The following is a 27415-nucleotide window of genomic DNA, read 5'->3' as shown; positions in this document are numbered from 1 at the left end:
GAAAAGTTTAAAGGGAACATTAGGGGGGGCTTCTTCACACAGAGAGTGGTGGGAGTGTGGAATGAGCTGCCAGATGAAGTGGTGAATGCGGGCTCACTTTTGACATTTAAGAAAAACTCGGACAGGTACATGGATGAGAGGGGTTTGGAGGGATATGGCCCAGGTGCAGGTCAGTGGGACTAGACAGAAAAATGGTTCGGCACAGCCAAGAAGGGCCAAAAGGTCTGTTTCTGTGCTGTAATGTTCTATGGTTCTATGCACTCTAGTTTTAAGATTGCTTTAGCTTAGGAAAAAGACTATGACCATTCACCTCATCTACATTTCTCGTGATTTTATAAACCTCCAGGAGGTCATCCTTCAGCCTCCTATATTCCAGAAAGTCCCAGACTAATCACAGTCTCGAAGCAGCCTAATATGTACCTCAAACCCTCCAGTCCCAGTAACATCCTCATGAATAGTTCCTGCATCTTTCCTATACCCAGGCAAATAGAACCATACACAATATTCCAAATGCAGTCTTATCAACATCTTATACAACTGAAACACGGCATCCCAATGCCTTTTTCTTTAACACAGTGGATTCTGGTTAATTGGGTCATCAGTTAATCAGGGCAGCAACTTATTTGGGACAATTCTTAAAGACAAAAACAAATAGAGAAAATAGCCAGGATTCCCTACATTTATTTGGGACATTATGCCCTTTAATTGGGATAGATTCTAACTACTCTCAGTTGTGTGCCCTTCTGTGGCCACTAGATACTACACTGTGCTTACATTGAACAGTTTTTAAATAGTGTCAGTTGCACGCATTCAAAAGACAGTATTTTTTTTTAAACTGATCATTGGTGAGAAATAAGCAGCAAGACAATTCAGAACTGTTTTGCTCACTGCAGTTTCAAGCTTTCAGGCTTAGAGATGCCAGAAATGGTCAGGAGTGAAAATAAAACAATTTCACTAATTCAACAAGCTAGGAACTACGAAGAATTATGGTATCAATAATTATCTTGAAAGTTACAATGAAAATGAAGATTTGGAGGCTGGAACTGTCTAAAGCACGATATGAAGGCAGTCCATTATCTGGACTAGATAATGCTGCACTGATTTTGTTCATTTACAGTCAAAACAACAGATGTACACTGGATGAATTCCAATGCTGGTAACTATTAGGAATTAATACAGTTTTATAGTGCTGTAGTAATATTAGTTCTGTATTTCATTTAACTACATGATTTACTCAGCTAAACAGCTGTTCGTCTTTTTTATACATTTTAATTATTTCCATGAAACTTTGGCTAACTTAGATAGCCAGTTAATTGGGCTAAAATATATTGGTCTGGGTGTGGTCCAAGTAACTGAAATCCATTGTTCCAGAAACAGACATTATTCAGAATAAAAATATATATACAAAAGGAAAAGAGCAAAAAAGCTTGCCTTCACAGTCATTGCATTCAGTATTGTAAACTTTTAAAGGAAAAAAAAGCACCACAGCCACATACATGGCTCACTGAGATGATACCCCTTTCATTGCTTGACATGCTTTCCTACCCAACTCCACTCCTCCATATGCGGTAGCAGAAGGACCTTAGACTGTGATCCTTCCCAGAGCCTTAAGCAATGGTTGCACCAAGCTTCAGTGCACCCCTCAGCACCTGCTCCTGTTGCCTGGAACATGCCAATCTACAATATTCACAAACAGACATCTTACACTGTTGGAAGAACAGTAAGTTTCAGAGACCAAAGGTGTCTTTCACCAAGTTCATGTCCTTCTAGCAGCAATGATGAAAGCAAACATGCCAAACACCTTCTTCATCAACCTGTCTACCTTTGTCTCCACTTATGGACCACTTCTCTATACATCAATAAGGAATATCAGCATTAGCATCAGTGCAATAACACAGCCTTTAGCTGTAAATGCATGAATATTTGAAGATCAACATCTCAAAATCAGCACAATTCTTATGGTTGAACAAGTAGCAATGAAGACCAGCCTCCTCTACACTTCTGAATCAAAGCTCAAAGTAAATTTATTATCTAAGTATGTACAGCATATGAAGCACTGAGATTCACTTCCTTGCAGCACTATCAGGAAAATAGAAAAATACAACAGAATCCATGAAAACCATACACAACACAGCAGAATCCCTGAGAATGAGTCTACAGGGTGTGTAGTTAGTTCAGCATTGAAGCAAATGAAATCTGATGGTTATAGGGCAGCAACTATTCCTGATCCTTACAGTACAGGACCCAAGACTCCTACATCACCCACCAGATGGCAGTAAAGGCAGGGGGAAAGAGGGTAGGGGAAAAGGGGAGGGGGAATAGGGGCAAGATGGGTTTAGGTGGGTCATCTTGGCTGGCAGAGTGGTGAAGCTGAACATTAGTTCATTTTCTACTCTCAGGCCTCGACGGTTTAATTTGGCTCTTCTAGCAACAGCCAACCTTGGTCCACTGCAAGTGCAAAACATGCATTCTTGAAAGTCAAGTTCACTGAATCCTTCAAAATTGCTAGGTTGTTGAGACTGTTCTTAAAGTAGGTTTCTTAAAGGGAAATTACAGGCCGTGGATTGCAGCGATCTAAGTTCAGAAGCACATCAACTGCAGCTTGAGTACCTCTTATCCAAAATGCTTGGGTCTGAAAAAGTTTTGGGTTTTAGAATATACAGTATAATGACATAGTTTGGGTTCCAACTCGAAATCTGTATGTTACCAGTAAGCAGTCTTTGTCTTAAACTTGTTTATCACACATATGTACTGATGCAACAGCGTGTTGGATTTCCATCAACAACAATCATGGAAAACTCAATGAATTTCTCTGCTGCTTTCAGATCAGCAAAAGATTTATCACCACAAATCTTTAAAAAGTTAATACTTTGCCTTTTCTTAAATTTCTGCAACCAGCCTCCTGAATATTCACAATTACTTTCAATTTTCAGTTCAATATGATAGATCTTTGTGTTTTTCATGATTAGCATATTTTTAATCAGCATATTTACTCCAATGCTGATAATCAGCATATATTTACTTAAATGCTTTATCAAGATCTTTGTTTTTCACTTTATTCGATGTTTCTCAAAGTTTCATCAACTTCAATTTCGGATAAAGGATACTCAACCTGACGTCTCTCCAGCAAGATGGCGCCAGTGACCATGGATACATATTGCAGCAAGCTTAGAAAACTACTGGATACTCTTCTTCTAATATACTTCTGAACTGCGATCAATTGCAGCATGTAATTTCCCTTTTAACAATGTATTCTTGGTCTACTGAACAACCTGGCACTCTTGTGATCTTCTGGAGGATTTTCTACAGTTATGTGCAGCTACGGCCATCGTTTTATGGCGGAACATGAACCTGTGGTTGGCTCCATTGCTCTGTACCGATTAAGGCATCAAACAGGATTAAAATCATCAAGGACGAGAATAGAAAATGAACTGGTGTTCAGCACTGTCTCCCAATATGCAGAAAATGCAGAAGCATCAGGGTCAGGTGTGGCTGTCGCCCTGCAGTCGTCAGGCTGCTAGATAGCTTCCACTCGCCTCATAGAGTCATAGAGAAGTACAGCACAGAAAAAGGCCTTTTGGCCCATCTAGCCCATGCTGAAACCATTGAAACTGCCAACTCCGATCAACCCACACTGGGACCATAGTCCTCCGTATTGCTACCATCCATGTCCCTATCCAAGCTCGCATGCAGCACTTGTGTTGGCAGCTCAAGTCAAGTCACTTTTTATTGTCATTTTGACCATAACTGCTGGTTCAGTACACAGTAAAAACAAGACGATGTTTTTCAGGACAAAAAACAATACAAAAACTACACTGAACTACGTGAAAACAACACAGAAAAAAAAATACATTAGACAACAGACCTACCCAGGACTGTATAAAGCGCACAAAACAGTGCAGGCATTACAATAAATAATAGACAATAAGCACAGTAGAGGGCAGTAAGTTGGTGTCATCAGTCTCTGGGTATTGAGGAGTCTGATAGCTTGGGGGGAAGAAACTGTTACATAGTCTGGATGTGAGAGCCCAAATGCTTCGGTACCTTTTCCCGGACGGCAGGAGGAGAAGAGATTGTATGACTGGTGCATGGGGTCCTTCATAATGCTGTTTGCCTTGTGGATGCAGCAGGTAGTGTAAATGTCTGTAATGGCGGGAAGAGAGCTCCCGATGATCTTCTCAGCTGACCTCACTATCTGCTGCAGGGTCTTGCAATCAGAGATGATGCAACTTCCGTACCAGATAGTGCTGCAGCTGCTCAGGATGCTCTCAATATAATCTCTGTAGAATGTGATGAGGATGGGGGTGGGGGGGTGGGGGAGATGGACTTTCCTCAGCCTTTGCAGAAAGTAGATATGTTGCTGGGCTTTCTTTGCTATGGAGCTGGTGTTGACGGACCAGGTGAGATTCTCCACCAGGTGAAAACCAAGAAATTTGGTGCTCTTAACAATCTCTACAGAGGAGACATCGATGTTCAGTGGGGAGTGGTCACTCTGTGCCCTCCTGAAGTTAACAACCATCTCTTTTGTTTTGTTCACATTCAGAGACAGGTTGTTGGCCCTCCACCAGTCCGTTAGCCGCTGCACCTCCTCTCTGTATGCTGACTCGTCGTTCTTGCTGGTGAGACTCATCACGGTCATGTCATCGGCGAACTTGATGATGTGATTCGAGCTGTGTGTTGCAGCACAGTCATGGTCAGCAAACAGCAATGGACTGAGTACACAGCCCTGGGGGGCTCCCATGAAGCATGTTGGAACGGTGGCGTTGCTCAGGGAGATGTTAAAGGTGTCAGTGAGAACATCTGCTAGCTGGTCTGCACATCCTCTAGGCACCCTACCGGGAATATTGTCCAGTCCAGCAGCCTTCTGTGGGTTGACTCTGCACAGGGTTCTTCTCACATCAGCCATGGTGATACACAGCACCCAGTCATTTGGAGGAGGGGTGGATTTCCTCGCCACCACATCATTTTCCACCTCAAAACAAGCGTAAAAGTTATTCAGTGCATCTGGGAGGGAGGCATCCCCCACAGTCGGGTGATTTTGTCCTGTAGTTGGTGATGTCCTGAATGCCCTTCCACATTTGCTGTGTGTCACCGCTGTCCCGTTAATAGCTGTGGATTCGCTGGGCGTGTGCACACTTTGCCTCTCTGATGACCCGGGACAGTTTGGCCCTTGCTGTTGTTAGGGTTGCCTTATCGCCTGTTCTGAAGGCGGAGCCACGGGTCCTCAACAGCGCACGCACCTCCGCTGTCATCCATGGCTTCTGGTTAGTGTGTGTAGTGATGGTCTTGGACAAAGTGAAGTCGTTGATGCGCTTGCTGATGTAGCCAGTCACTGATGCCGTGTACTCCTCTAAGTTGGTAGAGTCACCATCAGTTGCAGCCTCCCTGAATATGTCCCAGTCAGTGTGCTCAAAACAGTCTTGAAGAGCAGAGTCCTGCAGAAACTGACATCTTCAGCATAAAGGCTCTGATAAACTCAGTTGGTGCCACGATGGGCAGACTATAATATTCACACACCAGATTTCAAACTGCTTAAAAAGCCACTCTACTCTGGGCTTTGTTGCAACAAAAGTTTACCAGATGGACAAAGCAAGAAATTCAAGGATGTTCTCTTAGCTTCACTGAAACTTTTTTCATCTCCACTACTCCTGAGAATCATTAGAGCCTCAGTGCCCAGATTGAAGCAGGACAGCAAAATGGTGCCTGGTGTTCCCATCATGGAGAGATAATGGTTTTCCCAATTCAAAGAAATAATTTCTCAAGTGACATTATTTTTGAAACTGGAATAAAAGATTAGCAAATGCATCCTTTTCTTTTAAATACCCTGTACTGTGAAGCAGAAAGTTTGAAATAAGTTGAAATACAGTTCTAATTTTTACACATAAGACCATAAGATACAGGGGTCATTCAGCACACTGCGTCTACTCCACCATTCAATCATGGCTGATTTTTTTTAAAAATTCCATTGTTTTCTCTTCATAACCTTAAACAATTTTACCAATCGTTTTCTGCCTTAAGCACATCCATTGACCCGGCCTCCACAGCCCTCTGAAGCAATAACTCCACCCTCTGGTTGAAGAAATTCCTGACCTATATTAGATGGATGTCCCTTTATTCTGAGGCTGTGCTCTCAGACCTCACACACTTACAGTTCCACCAGCATTGTGTTGCTTGAATTTCCAGCATCTACAGATTTCTTCGTGTTTACACTTACAGTCTAACTGCTCTGCTTCATTTACATTGAGCCTTTCTTATTCCAGTGATACATTATTTTCATTCTGCATCATAAAATTTGATACCAGGTACCTATTCCAACTTGTTTGCCAACTCATTGCCTGCTTCCACCTCTTCCATTGCTCTGAAAGAACCTTTAAATTACAGTATTTTTGGAAGCCTCAGTGCAGTCTTTCAGATTCAGACTTTAATCAAGCTTTTATTTGGTAATTCGCTGCAACTCTGATCACCTTCCTTACAGTTTTCTATCCCTATAATCACTGAATTGCATACTGTTCTTTGTCTTTGTATAAGGTCTTTCTCATGTCCCTTAATAATTATACATACAGGGGTCTCCAAGGCTACGACAAAGATACTTGTATGAACATCTCACATTAATCATCTATCATAGGTCAAGCCAATCTGCTGCACCAATAAATACTTGAGTAACTTTCAAGTTACGGGGACTGCTCCGAGTTTAATATTACCTCCCATTCTATTAGGGAAACAGACTTTGTTTTCATCACTTTTAACAACAACCCTATAGCTATTACGATTTCGATTAACATCCCCCTTTTTATTCACTCGAGGCCCTCATCATCCTTTCAGCTATACTTGAACTGTGTTGTTGGGACTGTCTGTCAGTCCGAGAGTCCGGAGAACGGGTGGATAGTCAACTTTCACAACGAAGCTAAACACATTTTGCACACCCTCCCCTCCCTCAACCTCCGATTCACTTCCTTCCTTGCCACTAAAGTTGACAACTTAATACTTCATTACGCTTCCCCAACCCAGACCCCAGGCCGCCGAAGACCCACCAGCCGAGGCAGTGCCGCCTGTTCGTTCATCGTGAGCCGGAGCCGCCGCCGCCAGCCGTTACTCTGCCCCTTTCGCGGTTTTTTCCTTCTCCGTTCAAACGTCGGTCGCGCGCCCAGTACGAGTTCAGACCGTGCCGCGGGGCCCGCGCGCCAAAACAAACGCAGCTACGTCATCGGCAGCAGTGGGAGCGGCCGAATTTCCTTCCAAGGACTTACGCCATTGGCCAGGCCGATGAGTGGAAAAGTTGGCCGAAAGGGGACAACCGGCCTTTCGAGTGCGTGCAGACCCCAACTACCCGTTTACATCCGGCTGGCATCTAGTCACGGAAATAGGCTCTTCGGCCCTACTCCTCTATGCCAACCAAGATTCTCATGTAAGCAGGTACCATTTGCCCGCGTTTGACCTGTCTTCCTTCAAACCTTTCTTATCCATGTGTCCTTTAAATATCGTTAATGCCTCAACCACTTCCACTGGAAGCTCGTTCCATGTACTGAACACATTCCGTGTGAAGAAGTTCGAGTCGTCCGTACATTGCGATGTGCAGACGTATGGTGAGGTTCAGCATAATGAAAACTTGCGTGCAGCAGAGTCACGGGCACATAGATTTCGACAAACACACTAACAAATTATAAAAGTTAAAAATGCAAAACAAGACACCAGTGTCGAGACAATTCGATAGTAGTACGAGATAATTGCTGAGGTAAGATTAGGACAGTGCAGGAGGATTCAAGAACCTGACTGTTGCAGGAAAGTAACAGGTAACAAAATATTTGCTTCCCATGGTCTTAATCTTACCCCTCTCACCTTAAACCTATGTCCTCTAGTTTTTCATTTTGTTTCCCTGGGAAAAAGACTACATATATTTAATACACTTCCTGTAAAGTTAACCATCAGACTCCGCACCTTAAACCTATTCATGAAACACGTTTCTCACTGTCCACCCTATTAACGACTCATAACTTTGTGTATCTCCATCAGGTTTCCCCTAAACCTCTGCGACTCCAAGGAAAACATCCAAACTCCCTAGACTCTCCTCATAACTAAAATGTTCCATCCCAGGAAACATCCATTTCAGTCTGTCTGGTGTTCTTATAGAGCAGGAGTTCCCAATTTTAAGTCATGGACCTGTACCATTAACTGAGGGGTCTGTGGAGCCCAGATGGGAACCCCTGCTAAAGAGTGACAACCAGAACTGCACACAGTACTCCGCCAAACTAAAGTGTTACAAAGCTGTACCAAGACTTCATACTGTTATATTCTGTGCCCCTACTGTTACAGGCTAGCATTCGATAAGCATTCTACACCACCCCTGTTCAGGGTCAAATAACTTGAGAACTAATATCCCTTTGTTCTCCAGTAACTCAAGAGCCCTATCCTACTTTCTCTACTTCCTACTCTGATTAGATCTCCAAACTGCATCACCTCACATTTATTGGAATTTAAATTCTATCTGCCATTGCACCATCAGATGCACCAGCTGATCAAAATTCAGAGTAAATTTATTATCAAACTACATATATGTCACTGTATACAACACTGAGATTCATTTACTTGCAGGCATACTCAGTAAATCCACAGAATAATAACCATAACAGAATCAATGAAAGACCACACAAACTTGGGTGTTCAACCAATGCACAAAAGACTGTGCTAATGCAAACAGAAACGAGTAATAATAATAAATAAGCCATAAATATTGAGAACATGAGTTAAAGAGCCCCTGAATGTGAGTCCATAGGTTGTGGCAACATTTTAATGATGGGACAAGTGAAGTTATCTCCTTTGGTTCAAAGAGCTTGATGGTTGAGCAGTAATAACTGTTTCTGAACCTAGTGGTGTGAGTTTTGAGGCTCCTGTACCTTCTTCCTGATGGCAGCAGCAAGAGAGTATGCCCTGGGTGGTAGGGGGTCCCTGATGATCGTTGTTGCTTTCCTGCTATAGTGTTTCATGTATTTGGGAGGGCTAATAAATTGATGACTCAATGGGAGGGCTGTTTGTAGGATTTTCTGTTCAAAGGAATTGGTGTGTGGCCACACCAGAGTGTGGTGCTGCCAGTCAATATACTCTTCACCACACATCTATAGAAGTTTGAAAAAGTTTTAGAGGTCATACGGGATCTTTGCAAACTCCTAGGCCCTGCTGTGTTTTCTTTGTAATTGCACTTTCTTGCTGGATGCAGGACAAGTTCTCCAAAATACTAACACCAAGGAATTTAAAGTTGGTGACCCTCTCCATCTGTGATCCTTCGATGAAGACTGACTCATGGACCTCTGGTTTCTTCCTCCTGAAGTCAACAATCAGTCTCTTGAGCTTGCTGGAATTGAGTGAGAGGTTGTTGTTATGGTACCACTCAGCCAGATTTTCAATTTCTCTCCTATATGCTGATTCGTCACCATATTTGATTTAGTTTACAAATGGTAGTGTCATCAGAAAACTTGAATATGGCATTGTAGCTGAGCTGAGCCTCACAATCATATGTGTAAAACGAGTAGAGCAGGGGGTTAGCAAACAGCCTTGTGGGACACTTGTGCTGATGGAGATCTTGGATGAGATGTTGTTGCCAATCTGAACTGACTGAGGTCTATAAGTTAGGAAATCAAGGATCCAGTTGCACAAGGAGTATTGAGGCTAAGGTCATAGAGCTTATTGATTAGTTTTGAATGGATTATGATATTGAATGCTGAGCTACAGTTGATAAAGAGCATCTTGATGTATGCATCTTTGCTGTCCAGATGTTCCTTGGTTGAGAGAAGTACCAATGAGATGGCATCATGTGGACCTATTGCTCCGGAAGGCAAGTTGGAGCAGATCCAAGTCATTTCTCATTCAGGAGCTGATATGTTTCACCACCAACCTCTCAAAACACATCATCACTGTGCTACTAGACAATGGTCATTGAGGCACATTATCACATTCTTCTTAGGTACCAGTATAACTGAAGCCTGATTGAAGCAGGTGGGTATCTCAGACTGCTGAAGCAGGAGGTTAGAGATCACAGTGAACACTCCAGAAAGCTTATCAGCACAGATCTTTTGTACTTGGCTTACACAATATCCTTGTATAGTCCGACATCACCATCCTCACTTTCAACAACACCTATTTTCCTGGCATCTGTAGAATTACTAATTCTAAGATATTAATGTGTATAACAAACAACAAGGGACCCATTTCCTATGATGCACCACTGGTAACAGGCTTCCAATCACAAAAGTAAGCTTTCAGCATCTGTCTCTTACTCTGAAGCCAAAATGACCTCTTTCTTTAACCTTTTGGCCCAGTCTCCTATGTAAACTTTGTCAAAGTCCTTACTGAAGTCCATGTTGACCCTATCAACTACACTGCCCTCATCAATATATTTTGTTTTACTGCAAAAAACTTTGTCAAATTAGTCAAGACAGGATCACTCACCAACCCTTGATGAACCTCTGCCTTTCCAATACAGATTAATCTCAACTCTCAGAAATTCTTTCAGTCACTTCTTCATCACTAATGTTAGACTGATGCGCTTGTAATAACCTGGCTTATCCCTGCTGCTGCTTCTAGTTATGTGCCACCTCACCTGCGCTAATGATTTAAAAATCTTTTTCAGGGTCCTAGCAATCTCCTCTTTTGTCTCAAATGACAGTGTGAGACACCATCAATATGAACTCTCATCATCCCCTGGTGATTTATCCACATTTTTTTATCCAATGAGACATCCAAAACACCCATCTTCAAAAGTGTACAGATTCTCTCAATGTCAACTGAACAAAAATAAATGTGAATAGTAATTTTCACTAAAGAAAGAACATGTATTTTTTATAACTCCATTGTATCCCAAACTCATTGATAATTAATACTGTACATTATTTTTTGAATTTTTTTTACAAAAAAAGTGCAAATTTGTACAAACCTGCGCTGCATTAACAGTACAATGAACAAATGACCAGATATTAACATTTCAGTTCAGAAAATTCATTGGAAAATTAAAAGAAAACAACCCTCAGATTTAATCTTTTATTTGAGGCATTAACGCCCCGATGATGTTGCTGGTAATATACTGAAGTATTACCAAAGGTGACTGAAGAAATTGAGTTCTGATTTAACTGAGAGCTCTACAAAAGAAGCCAAACCACCCAGCACACACACACTTGTATATTTTCACAATTCTTTAAGGAAAATCAATGAAGTGAAATTTTTCGCTGTTAGACTGTTAGGGACCATTTTAGGGTTATGAAATTATGGATAACATAATTATGGAATACTAACATGAGAACCAGACTTCAGAAAATTAAACTTGTATACCATTTAACTTTGAAGCTAGTGAAACCAATCACCTGGGTCATAGTGCACCACAGAACAAAAACAGGTCCTCTGGCCCATTTAGTCCATACCAAATTATTATTCTGCCTAGTCCCATCATCCTGCACCCACAAGCGCACATACCCCTCACATCCACGTACTTATCCAAATCTCTCTCAAAAGCTGAACTTGAAGCCGCATCCACTACTTCTGATGGCAGCTCCTTCCATACTCTCATCTTCCTGAGTAGTTTTCCTTCATATTTCGCCCTTAACCTATGATCTCTTGTTCAAGTCCCACCAAACCTCAGTTGGAAAAGCCTGTTTGCATCGATCCTATCAACACCACTCATAATTTTGTATATATCTATCAAATAGGCAATAGAGAGTAGATGCAGGAGTGGGCCATTCAGCCCTTCTAGCCAGCACCGCCATTCACTGTGACCATGGCTGATCATACACAATCAGTACCCCGTTCCTGCCCTCTCCCCATATCCCTTGACCCCGCTATCTATAAGAGCTCTATCTAACTCTCTCTTGAATGCATCCAGAGACTTGGCCTCCACTGCCTTGTGGGGCAAAGCATTCCACATATCCACCACCCTCTGGGTGAAAAAGTTTTTCCGCATCTCTGTTCTATATGGCCTACCCCTTAATTCTTAAACTGTGGCCTCTAGTTCTGGACTCATCCATCACCGGGAACATGCTTCTTGCCTCCAGTGTGTCCATTCCCTTAATAATCTTATATGTTTCAATCAGATCCCCTCTCATCCTTCTAAATTCCAGTGTATACAAGCCCAGTCGCTCCAATCTTTCAACATATGACAGTCCCGCCATTCTGGGAATTAACCTTGTGAACCTATGCTGCACTCCCTCAATAGCAAGAATGTCCTTCCTTAGATTTGGAGACTAAAACTGCACACAATGCTCCAGGTGGGGTCTCACCAGGGCCCTGTACAGTTGCAGAAGGACCTCTTTACTCCTATACTCAATTCTTCTTGTTATAAAGGCCAGCCTGCCATTAGCTTTCTTCACTGCCTACTGTACCTGCATGCTTACTTTCATTGACTGATGTACAAGAACACCGAGATCTTGTTGTACTTCCCCTTTTCCTAATTTGACTCCATTTAGATAGTAATCTGCCTTCCTGGTCTTGCCACCAAAGTGGATAACCTCTCATTTATCCACAGTAAACTGCATCTGCCATACATTTGCCCACTCACCCAACCTGTCCGTCACCCTGCATTCTCATAACATCCTCCTGACATTTCACACTGCCACCCAGCTTTGTGTCATCAGCAGATTTGCTAATGTTACTTTTAATCCCTTCGTCTAAATCATTAATGTATATTGTAAACAGCTGCAGTCCCAGCACCGAACCTTGCCAAACCCCACTGGTCACAGCCTGCCATTCCGAAAGGGACCCGTTAATCGCTACTCTCTGTTTCCTGTCAGCCAGCCAATTCTCAATCCATGTCAGTAATCTGCCCCCAATACCATGTGCCCTAATTTTGCCCATTAATCCCCTATGTGGGACTTTATCAAAAGCTTTCTGCAAGTCCGGGTACACTACATCCACTGGCTCTCCCTTGTCCATTTTCATATTTAAATCCTCAAAAAACCAGAAGATTAATCCAGCATGATTTTCCCTTCATAATCGGACTGATCCTTCTACTGCTATCCAAATGTGTCGTAATTTCATCTTTTATAATTGACTCCAGCATCTTTCCCACCACTGACGTCAGGCTAACCGGTCTATAATTCCCTGTTTTCTCTCTCCCTCCTTTCTTGAAAAGTGGGACAACATTAGCCACCCTCCAATCAGCAGGAACTGTTCCTGAATCTATAGAACATTGGAAAATGATTACCAATGCGTCCACGATTTCCAGAGCCACCTTTTTAAGTACCCTGGGATGCAAACCATCGGGTCCCGGGGACTTAGCAGCTTTCAGACTCAACAGTCTATCCAACACCATTTCTTGCCTAATATAAATTTCCTTCAGTTCATCCCTTACCCTAGTTCCTTTGACCACTATTACATCTGGGAGATTGTTTGTGTCTTCCCTAGTGAAGACAGATCCAAAGTACCTGTTCAACTCATCTGCCATTTCCTTGTTCCCCATAATAAATTCACCCGTTTCTGTCTTCAGTGGCCCAATTTTGGTCTTAACTTTTTTTTTGCTATTCACATACCTAAAAAAGCTTTTACTATCCTCCTTTATATTCTTGGCTAGTTTACCTTCGTACCTCATTTTTTCTTGGCGTATTGCCTTTTTTGTTATCTTCTATTGCTCTTTAAAAGCTTCCCAGTCCTCCGGTTTCCGGCTCATCTTTGCTATGTTATACTTCTTCTCTTTTATTTTTATACTGCCCTTTACTTCCCTCGTCAGCCACGGCCGCCCCTTACTCCCCTTAGGATCTTTCTTCCTATTTAGAATGAACCGATCCTGCACCTTCTGCATTATTCCCAGAAATACCTGCCATTGTTGTTCCACTGTCTTCCCTGCTAGGGTATTGTTCCATTGAACTTTGGCCAGCTCCTCCCTCATAGCTCCATAGTTCCCTTTGTTCAACTGTAATACTGACACATCCGATTTTCCCTTCTCCTTCTCAAATTGTAGGTTAAAACATATCATATTATGGTCACTACCTCCTAATGGTTCCTTTACCTCCAGGTCCCTGATCAAATCTGGTTCATGGCACAACACTAAATCTAGAATTGCCTTATCCCTGGTAGGCTCCAGTACAAGCTGTTCTAAGAATCCATCTCGGAGGCACTCCACAAACTCCCTTTCTTGGGGTCCAGTACCATTCTGATTCTCCCAGTCTACCTGCATGTTGAAATCCCCCATGACAACTGTATCATTACCTTTGTGACATGCCAATTTTAACTCTTCATTCAACTTACACCCTACATCCAGACTGCTGCTTGGGGGCCTGTAGATAACTCCCAACAGGGTCTTTCTACCCTTAGAATTTCTCAGTTCTATCCATACTGACTCTACATCCCGATTCTATGTCCCCCCTCGCAAGGGACTGAATATCATTCCTCACCAAGAGCCACCCCACTCCCTCTGCCAGTCAGTCTGTCCTTTTGATAAGATGTATATCCTTGAATATTCATTTCCCAGGCCCTGTCCGCTTGAAGCCATGTCTCAGTTATTCCCACATCATTGTACTTGCCAATTTCCAACTGAGCCTCAAGCTCATCTACTTTATTCCTTATACTTCGTGCATTCATATATAATACTTTTAATTCGGTACTCCCCTCTCCTTTCATATCAATTCCTATTTCACTTGGCAATACTGTATGATCCCTTCTTGAGCTTTCTACTCCATTGATTCTGTTGTCCTTTTTAACTTCTCTTATTTTTACTTTCCCTTTAACTCCATCCTTATATTTCCAGTTCTTCCCCTCCCCCCCACTACTTAGTTTAAACACATCCCTGTTGCAGTGGCAAACCTGTCTGCCAGAATGCTGGTCCCCCACCTATTAAGGTGCAACCCGTCCCTTTTGTACAATTCATCCCTACCCCAAAACAGATCCCAGTGGTCCAAGAATGTAAATCTTTGCTTCCTGCACCAGTTCCTCAGCCACACATTCAGATCCGTTATCTCCCTGTTCCTGCCCTCTCCAGCACGAGGAACTGGAAGCAAACCAGAGATAACCACCCTGGAAGTCCTGCTTTTCAGCCTTCTTCTGAGTTCTCTTTAGTCCCGCTGCAGAATGTCCTTCCTCTTCTTCCCGATGTCATTTGTGCCGACATGCACTACCACTTCCGGCTGTTCACCTTCACCCTTGACGATTCCCTGCAATCGGTCCGTGATGTCCTGGATCCTAGCACCAGGGAGGCAACACACCATCCTTAAATCTCGCCTATTGCCACAGAAACCCCTTTCCGTACCTCTTACTATGGAGTCCCCTACTACCATGGCTCTTCCTGATGTCTGACTCTTATTGCAGGTCAGCTCCATCAGCAATTTGTGTGGTGGCAGAGAAACTGTAGGATCTGCAGATTGTGATGCTGCCTAAGAATGGCATTGATGCGCAAAGGAGGTGTGCAGTGTAACAGCAAGTGATCGACTTACTTTCTTCTGATCGCAAGACCCTGTTGGACATTGGCGGTTTGGCTTATTGGAAATTGGCGGGGAACTGCGTGGCCTTGGTTGTAGCAAGGACTAGGCCTCAAGCCACGGCGTTGCCTATTTGCAGCCACCCAGGGGCAGGCATTGGAGTCTGGCACTCTACTGGAGTGCTGAAGGTGGCGTGGCGTGGTATAGCGTCCATCATGGAGTTGGTGCTTCCTCCCTCCCCTCACCCTGTGTTCGCTCTGCAGAAGACAAGCTGTATTGTTTATTCCACTGCAACATTCATGGACTAAGGGACTTGGACTATATTTTTTTGTGTGACTGTATTTTACTGCCATCTTACATAAACTTGCTATCTTATAGGTGCTATATGTACCTTGTACTGTGTATGACTATTGCTACTGTGTTTTGTACCTTGGATCCAAAGTAATGCTGTTTCGTTCGTTTGTACAGTATTCATGGATATTCATGTATGGTTGATTGACAATTAAATTGAACTTAAAATAGGAAAAGGTCTGAGCATGTTACTACAATGCACGTAAAAACAAACCATGTCACACCCTATGTAAAATTAATCTGAAGTGATGAAATTATTCACTTTCAATAAAGTGAGGCCATTAACGATGGAATAAATCAATCTCATTTTATTAGCCATTAATGTCATTCACAAATAAGACACTTATTTCAGATAAAGTATGTGACTAAATTAACAAAGTCTCCATTATGTTTCTTACACAAACCCCTTCTTACAATGTTTGAGGCATCGATTCTGTTTGTTCTATATATACATATAGGGTGTTGTACAATTTATAGATAATACAATATTTCCATGTTAAAAATTCACCTTGTGTAACATTTTCTGATAACTGTCCAAAATAAGATTTTATGTAATCCCTTCAATATATCCCCTAAGAATTACACACATGAAGACAATATTAGATTTAAAAAGTAATTGTGCAATCAAATTTTTCCCATAAGTTAAGGTAAATAGAAGCACAAACATTTTTCATTTTGCACTTGGAATTTGCTCCTAAACTATAAAATGGCTGCAGTGCTCTATATCTGCTATTTAAGGAGTGTCCATCTAGTAACGCAAGGCTCCTGCTATTTATCACTTGCTATTTAACTTTTTGTTCCCAGAGAAAAAAAATTACATAATGTATCCTTCATTAAACAATGCCAAGATATATAAACTTGTGAAAATTTTAGATCTTGCTTCTGCATGCTGTGTACTCTCAGGAAGCATTTCAGCCACACTCTTTCAAATTAATACCAAAAAAGATGCTGTACCTGCTTGGTTCAGTTGTAGTGTTTATTGCACGTAAACTGCTCAGCTTTGACATCATCTTGTATGCCACTCCATTATCTTGGTTCATTATTATTCTCAGTTACGTGATAAACAGCTGCCTGTCTGAAAAACTCCTTCAAACTACACGTGGTCTCATAACGTTAAAGTTCTTCAGCACAGCAGTATCAGAAATGTGGCTTTCTGTTAAATACTTAGTGGTCTAACATCATATTGTCAGGATATGCACTGGACATCGCTTGTTGAATATGTGGGTTTGAATTCCCAATACAAGATGACACTTAAAATTCAAATTGTGGATGTTGGATCATGTTATCCTCGCTCTTCTTGGTTGCCAATCAAAGCAGACCGGTGAAAATATATCAAATGGCAGATGTACTTCTCTAATACACAACTCCACTATTGGTGGATAAGTAGTTGTATGACCTACATCTTTCTTCCCTCTTGGCTGAAATATAATGTATGGAGTCATCAAAATACAAACAAACAACAGTGAGTCACATTAGAACACCATGGACTATTGGGAGTAACGCATTAAAGAACAATATGTCAATATGCCATATTAGAAAATATTTGCAATACAGATTCTCACTTTTTCTTCATTAACTAACAATCAAGTAATTAACTCTTATTTTATGTAAACAGATAGATCAATAACTCATTTTTTAAAAGAAATTTGTGCCTAATTGATTCAGATTTATAAATGTGATTTCTGTCACGTTGCAATAATTCTAGGACAAGATAACTCCATTCTACAGAAACTGTTAGTTCCCACAGTATAAATTAAAACAGTGCATCAAATCCACTAAAATGCAAATCACTTCAGTTCAAAATACCTTATTGAGATGAATTCAAACCAACTTTAAAATCAGAAAACAGATAATGGACCTTTAATCCTGTAATTCATTATCAACTCTGAATTACATCGGCACTTTTCATTTAGAATTACATTTAGAATTTTTCCCCATAACAGAAAACTGCTCAAGTACTTCTCGAAAAAAAAAGGACCGTGTGAGACAAGATACTTGAATAGAAAGTACAGCAAACAGTCTCCTTTCCATACACAAATGAAAAATCTTCCTAAATTTCACCTCCTGGAAAGTGGTGCTCAATGGACACTAACGATGGTTGGAATGCAAAATAGAAACACTCAAATTTTAATAAGATAAATCTAACATTCACTTCACTTTAATGCAAATCATTTCCCACAACCGTAGGTCAACACTTGACCTCATTCACCAGCTGAAGTTACAGCATTGATGTGCTGTACCTTAGAATGTGGTCATTGACCTCTCAGCTTTAAGCTTCAAAGTATGGTAACATAATAATTCACAACACATAAAAGAATCACAAACAGTAAATTTACATTATTACATAAATCAATAAATGAGTAAGCAAGGACTTGCTCACAGAAATCTAATTTCCAAAAGATAAATTATTGCCGATATAAACAAAGAAAATGAACATAATTTCTAGTCAAGCCTTTTGGGTGGAAATTAAACAAAACAAACTGAAGACTGGCATGATAAACAGACATAGTAAACATATAAACAAAGGCTGGAGAAGATGAGAAGAGGCGTGCTGTATGTCAACTGGAATGCTTCCTTTCCAATTTTTTAAGGTAAAGGATTGTTGACTATCTCACCTAAGTCTACAACGATATATTTTTAGAACTGGACCTCACATCATTCAATTCTTCTACTTATGACTTGAAACATTTTCACCTCGGTATCAAACTAGACTTTCACATAGCTCTCAAAAGCCAATTTACTGCAATAGCTTAAAAATTAAAAATGTGGTTTTCTGACCCCGGCCATCATCCTGTAGCAGTGTAGGATTGTCTTCATGATGCAGGAAGTGCATCAAAAAACAATTGTGAAAAGAACTGGGTGTGTTTTAAACTGCAATCTGCAGTAAACATTCCATGAGCATGAAGTCTGAAGACACCTGAAGATATGATCCTTCGCAGTGTTGTTCCTAGTGAAGGGAATACTGACCAGCACTTTGATCAGCATCATTCATCATTTCTAGAAGTTCAGGATTTCAGAAGAGTGCCTTTGACCCCTGGTTTTCAAATTCTGACCAAGCATCATTCAGCTCCATGAAGATCATTTTGGCATACTGTTCATACGGCTCACCTGTGGCCTTAAAGAAAAACAAAAGTGTTCAATATCATATCCACAACAGCTTAAGTGCTATTTTCTAACTTATGTTTGAAATTTTAAAATGTTAATCACACTGCATGCAGAATTTTACACCTGAAATATAGGCTAAAAATCCCTTAAGGATTTAGTAATCATTTAGCCATATATAGTGTTATGAGTGACTAACAGACCTGATGGTCAATGGGGTGCAGAGTTAACCATTCCCAACACCCCTCCTGAGAACTACGAACTATTGCTGTTGCTATGCTACTCATGAGAGAGAGATGCAACACAGGCAAGAACATCTGCTACAGATAAGAGGGGGAGAAAGACTGTTGATTTACTGTATTTTGACTCTTCCTGGATTATTTACCTTCCACTACAAGGACTTTGCTCGTTAACATTCTTCAGGAGACAGCAGGAGTGGCCTGATTTGATGGACACGGTCATGCAGAGTTGATGGATAGCTGAGACCCGGTGAGTGGGGATAAAAGACAGGTCTGGAGAGACACCCTTCAGACACACCAGTGGACACTGACTGAGTGTTGGGAACCCACAGAAAGGTGGGAGCTTCGGAGACCGAACCAGGAGATCGGTCAGTAAAGCTCACGGTGTTACAGCAGGGTCGGTGGGGACTTGTGTGTGTGTCCACTCATGCCAGAGTGACGAGTCCACCACAGAAGGACGATCTAGCTGAAGACCAGAGGGGTCATAACTGAATGACCACAACGATACGACGAATTAAGAAAGCAACGGAAGGTTTGCCTGCTGTAGCTGTTACCTCTCGCTCGCTCTCTCTCTCTCCCCAACGATTTCAATACAACAACCATAACTACATCAGCATTTATGAAATGAGCTCTATACTTTCCTATGACAATTCATTTAATCCTAGACATCAATAGAGCTTGTTTATTATTATTATTATTCCTACACTTTTAGGTTTATTACTGCTAACATGTTTTATATGTATATTTGCATTTTTGATATTGTATTGTGTAGTTTACTAATAAACACCTTTAGTTTGGTACCACCAGACTCCAACGGATTCTTCTTTCTCTGCTGGTCAGACACCCAGTTACGGGGTACGTAACAATAGATAAAGACAGACAAATAGTTTGGATTGACATCTTGGTTGCATGGTCAAATTGGGCCTATTTTCAAGCTGTATAACTCTATCACTCTATTAAAACCGATATATGTAATAATTTGAACTAGACATTTTCCTATTGTGTTCAAAATTTAAATACATTTAAATTTAATTGCAATATTTCTCTTCCTTCTAAATATTTAAAAAATACCATGTATCTTCCATAATGTTATATGTGGACTAATTCTCCAAACTTTCACCTTTATCCTTTTGGTTTTTCTGACAATGCCATGCTGTTAAACTTACCTTGTCAGGATGAACCACAAGTATTGCTTTCCTATAGACTTTCTTCACCTGGTCTGGGTGTACTATATCTGCCATGCTGACAGGTTTCCATTTGGTTTCTCCTTCCCATAGTACTGTATGCAGAGTTGACAATAATGCTCTTATGTTTCTCTCTTTTCCTTCAATCCAGTCAAAGATCTAGCAAAACAATTAATATTTTAGTTCATGGTTCAATAATCTATGAAAATTCATAAAAAACTAAGGTTAAGCCTCATGCGTGCTGACTAAAGAATAGCACCATACATTGAGAAGGCCAAAGAACATGCCCTGGATAGGCTGGCAACATCCTCAAGTATCCCAAAAATGGAAGCAGGCATAGACTTCCAATGTGTCTCACAGAAAAGCAAACAAATTAATATCATTTTATAACTTTTAAAATAAAAATTTTGGATCAGTATTTTGAATACTGTGGATTAGTACTTAGAGCTATGATGTTGTGGCCATTACAGAAACTTGGATGGCTCAGGGGCAGGAATGGTTACTTGGAGTGCCAAGCTTTAGATGTTTCAGAAAGGACAGGGAGAAAGGCAAAAGAGGTGGGGGTGTGGTACTGTTGATCAGAGATAGTGTCACGGCTGCAGAAAAGGAGGAAATCATGGAGGGATTGTCTACGGTGTCTCTGTGGTGGAAGTTAGGAACAGGAAGGGGTCAATAACTCCACTGGATGTTTTTTATAGACCACCCAATTGTAATAGGAACATCGCGGAGCAGACAGGGAGACAAATTCTGGAACAGTGTAATAATAACAGCGTTATTATGGCGGGAGATTTTAATTTCCCAAATACCGATTGGCATCTCCCTAGAGCAAGGGGTTTAGATGGGGTAGAGGTAGTTAGGTGTGTTCAGGAAGGTTTCTTGACATAATACGTAGATAAGCCTACAAGAGGAGAGGCTATACTTGATCTGGTATTGGGAAATGAACCTGGTCAGGTCTCTCAGTGGGGGAACATTGTAGAGATAGTGATCACAATTCTATCTCCTTTACCATAGCATTGGAGAGGAATACGAACAGACAAGTTAGGGAAGCATTTAACTGGAGTAAGGGGAAATATCTGGCTATCAGGCAGGAACTTGGAAGCATAAATTGGAAACAGATGTTCTCAGGGAAACGCACAGAAGAACAGCTCCTGCGCAGGTTGACTCTGTGGTTAAGAACAGGGACCACCAGCCTTTTTTTTTACACCACAGAACGGTTTAACATTGATAATATTCTTGCGGACCGGCCCCAACCAGGGGAGGGGGGGGGAGGGTGTTAATCGCGACCGGAATATAGGTGTCAACTATAAGTTTATCTAACAAATTTAACATTAAACACACAGCACATATATTCCTCGCATGAACATAGTGATAAGTCAATTATAACTCACTTATAAGTCAATAGCATCATAATATTTTAAGTAATATTTGGATATTAAAACACAGTGCATATTTGCCACATATGAACATATAAAGTCATTGCAACACACTAGTGAGAGGACAAGGTAAGGGCCGGAGGTCCCCATGCCGGAGCCACAGCGGTCACAGTCCCAAGACAGCAACCAAGCGAGGAGTGCGACAGGGTGCATGCCTGCCCCCCTTGTCGGTAGGTAGGATCTATCGGCCGACAAAAGTTTGGCTCGAGGGATGACTTTCAGTAGATAATAGGCAATAGACAATAGGTGCAGAAGTAGACCATTCGGCCCCTCGAGTCTGCACCGCCATTCTGAGATCATGGCTGATCATTCACTATCAATACCCAGTCCCTGCCTTGTCCCCATATCCCTTGATTCCCCTATCCATCAGATATCTATCTAGCTCCTTCTTGAAAGCATCCAGAGAATTGGCCTCCACCGTCTTCCGAGGCAGTGCATTCCACACCTCCACAACTCTCTAGGAGAAGAAGCTCTTCCTCAACTCTGTTTTAAATAACTGACCTCTTATTCTCAAAATAACTGACCTCTTATTCTCAAGCAAGATCACAGCGAGGTAGCTGCTCTGCTACTTACGAAACCCCAAGCCCACATTAGGTCGTCTGCAAATATTTTAGCACCAGGTTCCCTATGAACATTCAGTGTGGTAAACAGGTTTAGAGGCGCAGCCCATTTGTCCATGCTCCGGGCCAGTAGCATTGGCACTTCTCGCCGGCCAGGTGAGGCGGCTGGTTACCTGAGGCCAACCAGTGATCCCTGGCATGAGGGTATCACTGCGTTTAGGCGACTGATGACCTCGCGTGGGTAATGAATTCACGTGCATAATGACCTCGCGTGCATTCAAGTTCAACAGTGGGTGTGACAGGGAATGAGGAAAGGTGCAGCTGACTCATATTGTTTCATATCAACAAATCATATCGTTTCCTTGTGGCCCGGTAGCACATGCTTTGCCGCCCGGTGGTTGGAGACCACTGGTTAAGAAGGCATACAGTGCATTGGCCTTCATCAATCATGGAATTGAGTTTAGGAGCTGAGAGGCAATGTTGCAGCTATACAAGGCCCTGGTCAGACCCCACTTGGAGTACTGTGCTCAGTTCTGGTTGCCTCACTACAAGAAGGATGTGGAAACCATAGAAAGGGTGCAGAGGAGATTTACAAGGATGTTGATTGGATTGGGGAGCATGCCTTATGAGAATAGATTGAGTGAACTCAGCCTTTTTTCCTTGGAGCAACAGAGGATGAGAGGTAACCTGATGGAAGTGTATAAGATTTTAAGAGGCATTAATCATGTGGATAGAACCATAGAACACTACAGCACAGTACAGGCCCTTCAGGCCTCCATGTTGTGCCGACCCATATAATCCTTAAAAAAAAGTAATAAACCCACACTACCCCATAACCCTCCATTTTTCTTTCATCCATGTGCCTGTCCAAGAGGCTCTTAAATACCCCTAATGTTTTAGCCTCCACCACCATCCCTGGCAAGTCATTCCAGGCACTCACAACCCTCTGTGAAAAAAAACTTAACCCTGACGTCTCCCCTAAACTTCCCTCCCTTAATTTTGTACATATGCCCTCTGGTGTCCCACCACTATCACTCTGGTGGTGATAGTCAGAGGCTTTTTCTCAGCACTGTAATGGCTAGCACAAGAGGGCACAGTTTTAAGGTGCTTGGAAGTAGGTATAGAGGAGATGTCAGGGGTAAGTTTTTTTTTTTACGCTGAGAGTGGTGAGTGCATGGAATGGACTGCAGGTGACGATGGTGGAGGCAGATACGATAAGGTCTTTTAAGAGACTCCTGGATAGGTACATGGAGCTTAGAAAAATAGTTATGGGTAACCCTAGGTAATTTCTGAGGTAAGGACATGTTCAGCACAGCTTTGTGGGCTGAAGGGCCTGGATTGTGCTGGAGGTTTTCTATGTTTCTAAAAAAGTAATTCACTGTAAAACTACAGTGGCAATGTTTACAAAGCTTCATCATAGCACAAGAAAATAGAATATACAGAAGGTTGTAATAGAATTAAGCAACAAATAAATCATAATTAGATTGAATGCCAGAACAAATTCAAATAAATGAGCATCTCACTTTACTTTCACCCTTTCCCTGGGTGAAGCAAAAGTTTCATGTCTGCTGGTGCTCAGTGATACAATCATGTAACATCAGTATCATCACTGAACGGTAAACCATTTCAAAAGTCCCAGTTCGAACTCTCGACAGTAAGCAAAGCAAAGTACTGTGGCGACCCATTTCCTGGCACATCCGAACCGACTCACAATTAGATAGCCTACGGGGGTTTGCGAGCACAGAGCTTTGGAGCCTCTGCGCCATGGGGGGCAGGTTGAGGGAGGCTTAAAAGTGAGGCTGAAGATTTCGAATAAAGTTTTTTCCTTCGACTGCAGTTACCAACTCCGTGTCGTAATTTTAGCGCTGTGTGTAGCACACCACTACAATTGGTGACCCCGACGGTCCAAACGATTTTTGGACCAGAAATGACCGACGCCGCCTCTGTTCATGCGGTTTCGTTGAAACTGCCGGGTTTCTGGACACAGCACCCGAACCTATGGTTCCAGCAAGCCGAAGCCCAATTCCACGTTCGCCAGATCACCTCAGAAGACACCCGCTACTACTACGTGGTGAGCTCCCTCGACCAGGACACAGCGGCCCAGGTCGCGGAGTTCGTACAGTCGCCCCCAGCAGACGGCAAGTACACGGAATTCAAAGCCCTGCTCCTCAGGACTTTCGGACTCTCACGGCGCGAGCGGGCTGCCCGTTTACTGCACCTGGATGGCTTGGGCGACAGACCTCCATCGGCTTTAATGAATGAGATGTTGTCTCTCGCCGACGGACACACACCCTGCCTCATGTTTGAGCAGGCATTCCTGGAGCAGCTGCCCGAGGACATACGCCTGCTGCTGTCCGACGCGGATTTCAGTGACCCCCGGAAGGTGGCAGCCCGGGCGGACTTGCTGTGGAACGCCAAAAAGGTGAGCGGGGCGTCCATCGCACAGATCTCCCAGCCACGCTCCCGGCAGCAAACCAGCCCAGGCCCAGCCGCAGAGCCCGCCAACCCCCGGCCCAATGAACACTGGTGCTTCTACCACCAGCGGTGGGGCGCAGAAGCCCGCCGTTGTCGCCCGGCCTGCAAGTTCCCGGGAAACGCCAGGGCCAGCCGCCGCTGATGGCTACGGCGGCTGGCCATCGGGATAGCCTCCTGTATGTGTGGGATAGCAGGTCGGGACGCCGGTTTTTGGTCGATACTGGAGCTGAGATCAGCGTTTTACCCCCGACGAATTACGACACCCGCAGCAGGGCACCGGGTCCCCCCCGAGGGCCGTGAATGGCAGCACAGTAAGGACCTATGGCACCCATCAGGTGCAGCTACAGTTCGGCTCCAGCCAGTTCACGTGGGACTTCACACTGGCCGCCGTAGCCCAACCGCTTCTGGGTGCGGATTTTTTGCGGGCTCACAGCCTACTGGTCGACCTGCCCAGGAAGAGACTGGTCCACGCCGAGACCTTTCAGACGTTCTCCCTGGGTGCAGCCCAGTTGCCAGCCCCTCACCTCGGCTCCATCACGCTGTCCGACAACGACTTCACCAGGGTCCTGGCGGATTTCCCATCGGTTCTGGCACCGCAGTTCACAGCGGCCATGCCCAGGCACGGCGTACAGCACCACATCCTGACCCAGGGACCACCCCTCCACGCCCGCGCTCGGCGGCTTCCCCCGGACAAGCTCCGACTGGCGAAGGAGGAGTTCCAGAGGATGGAGGAATTGGGGATCATCCGGCGGTCCGACAGCCCATGGGCCTCCCCCCTGCACATGGTGCCCAAAGCGACGGGGGGCTGGAGACCGTGCGGCGACTACCGCAGGCTGAACGAGGCTACCACACCGGACCGCTACCCTGTGCCGCACATTCAGGACTTTGCAGCAAACCTGCACGGCGCACGGATCTTCTCCAAGGTAGACCTCGTCCGAGGGTACCATCAAATCCCGATGCATCCTGACGACGTCCCCAAAACGGCTCTCATCACCCCGTTTGGCCTTTTCGAGTTCCTCCGCATGCCGTTTGGCCTGAAGAATGCCGCACAGACGTTCCAGCGGTTAATGGACGCGGTGGGACGGGACCTGGACTTCGCGTTCATCTATTTGGATGACATCCTCATAGCCAGCAGCAGTCATCAGGAGCATCTGTCCCACCTCCATCAACTCTGCGCCCGACTGAGTGAGTACAGTCTTACAATCAACCCCGCCAAATGCCAGTTCGGACTCGATACCATTGACTTCCTGGGCCACAGGATTACTAAAGACGGGGCAACCCTCTGCCCGCTAAGGTAGATGCGGTCCGCCTCTTTCCCCGACCCACCACGATCAAAGGCCTTCAGGAATTCGTAGGTATGGTCAATTTCTACCGCCGCTTCCTCCCTTCAGCTGCCCGGATCATGCGCCCCCTGTTCGCCCTGATGTCGGGTCCGAGCAAGGACATTACCTGGGACGAGGAGTCCGCCGCCGCTTTCGTTCAAACGAAGGAAGCTTTGGCGAACGCCGCAATGCTAGTACATCCCAGAATGGACGCCCCTACCGCCCTCACAGTGGACGCATCAAACACGGCAGTCGGTGGGGTGCTGGAGCAACTCACCGCAGGTCACTGGCAACCCCTGGCGTTTTTCAGCAAACACCTGCGACCACCCGAGCTCAAATACAGTGCTTTCGACCGGGAACTGTTGGCGCTCTACCTGGCAATCCGGCATTTCAGGTACTTCCTAGAAGGTCGGCCCTTCACCGCGTTCACGGACCACAAACCGCTTACCTTTGCATTTACGAAAGCGTCCGACCCCTGGTCGTCCCGCCAGCAACGCCACCTGTCCTACATCTCTGAATACACGACGGATGTCCGGCACGTCTCGGGTAAGGACAATGTCGTGGCGGATGCGCTCTCTCGCCCTACCGTTCATGCCCTTTCCCAAGGGGTAGACTTTGAGGCACTGACAGAGGCGCAGCAGACGGATGAGGAGATTCCGAGTTACAGAACCGCAGTCTCCAGTTTGCAGCTCCAGGACCTCCCTGTGGGCCCGGGTGAGAGGACCCTACTCTGTGACGTCGCCACCGGCCAGCCCCGTCCCGTCGTCCCAACAGCCTGGCGGCGCCGTGTTTTCGACTCCATTCATAACTTGGTGCATCCCTCCATCCAGACAACTGTCCGGATGGTTTCCAGCAGGTTCGTTTGGCACGGACTCCGCAAACAGGTCAGTGAATGGGCCAAAACGTGCATGCACTGCCAGACGGCCAAGGTGCAGCGGCACACCAAAGCCCCACCGCAGCAGTTCCATCCCGCCCACCGGCGTTTCGACCACATTCACGTGGATATTGTGGGCCTCCTGCCAGTGTCACCTCCTGACTATTGTGGACCAGTTCACAAGATGGCCAGAGGCGGTCCCGCTCACCGACACCACCTCCGAATCTTGCGCCCGAGCCCTGATCGCCACCTGGATATCTCGCTTTGGTGTACCAGCCCACATTACCTCCAACAGAGGCGCCCAGTTCACTTCCAGCCTGTGGTCAGCTATGGCCAGCCTTTTGGGGACTCAGCTGCACCACACCACTGCCTACCACCCACAGTCGAACGGGCTAGTGGAGCGTTTCCACCGTCACCTGAAGTCGGCCCTCATGGACCGCCTACGAGGAGCCAACTGGGCAGACGAGCTTCCCTGGGTCCTACTCGGCA

At 44.1% G+C, this 27415-nt stretch overlaps 2 protein-coding genes and 1 long non-coding RNA gene across 6 annotated transcripts in view; 1 reads left to right on the top strand and 2 right to left on the bottom strand.

Moving 5' to 3' along the window:
- Window positions 1–7163, bottom strand: part of LOC132396748 (centromere protein C-like) — a 106931-nt gene extending 99768 nt beyond the window's left edge. Inside the window, exon 1 of the mRNA XM_059974606.1 lies at window positions 7032–7163. Within this exon, the coding sequence (XP_059830589.1) occupies window positions 7032–7061 (30 nt within the window). The 5' untranslated portion in view covers window positions 7062–7163. The remainder of the gene's footprint in view (window positions 1–7031) is intronic.
- Window positions 7164–7269: 106 nt separating this feature from the next.
- On the top strand, window positions 7270–16034 carry LOC132396755 (uncharacterized). Its single transcript, XR_009513100.1, has 2 exons — window positions 7270–7405; window positions 15277–16034. It is a non-coding gene; the product is annotated as an uncharacterized LOC132396755 (long non-coding RNA).
- Window positions 16035–17158: 1124 nt separating this feature from the next.
- The window catches only part of gak (cyclin G associated kinase), a 143251-nt gene continuing 132994 nt past the window's right edge, over window positions 17159–27415 (bottom strand). For all 4 annotated transcript variants that reach the window (XM_059974607.1, XM_059974609.1, XM_059974610.1 and 1 more), the window contains 2 exons: window positions 20245–20421; window positions 17159–18852 (listed from right to left, as the gene is read on the bottom strand). In XM_059974607.1, coding sequence (XP_059830590.1) covers window positions 18751–18852; window positions 20245–20421 — 279 coding nt within the window. In that variant the 3' untranslated portion in view covers window positions 17159–18750. The remainder of the gene's footprint in view (window positions 18853–20244; window positions 20422–27415) is intronic.

This window comes from Hypanus sabinus, chromosome 7 (assembly GCF_030144855.1).
Source record: "Hypanus sabinus isolate sHypSab1 chromosome 7, sHypSab1.hap1, whole genome shotgun sequence".
Lineage (NCBI taxonomy): Eukaryota > Metazoa > Chordata > Chondrichthyes > Myliobatiformes > Dasyatidae > Hypanus > Hypanus sabinus.
The sequence above is the reverse complement of the archived record's forward strand: the minus strand, read 5'-3'. Positions and strand labels throughout refer to the sequence as shown.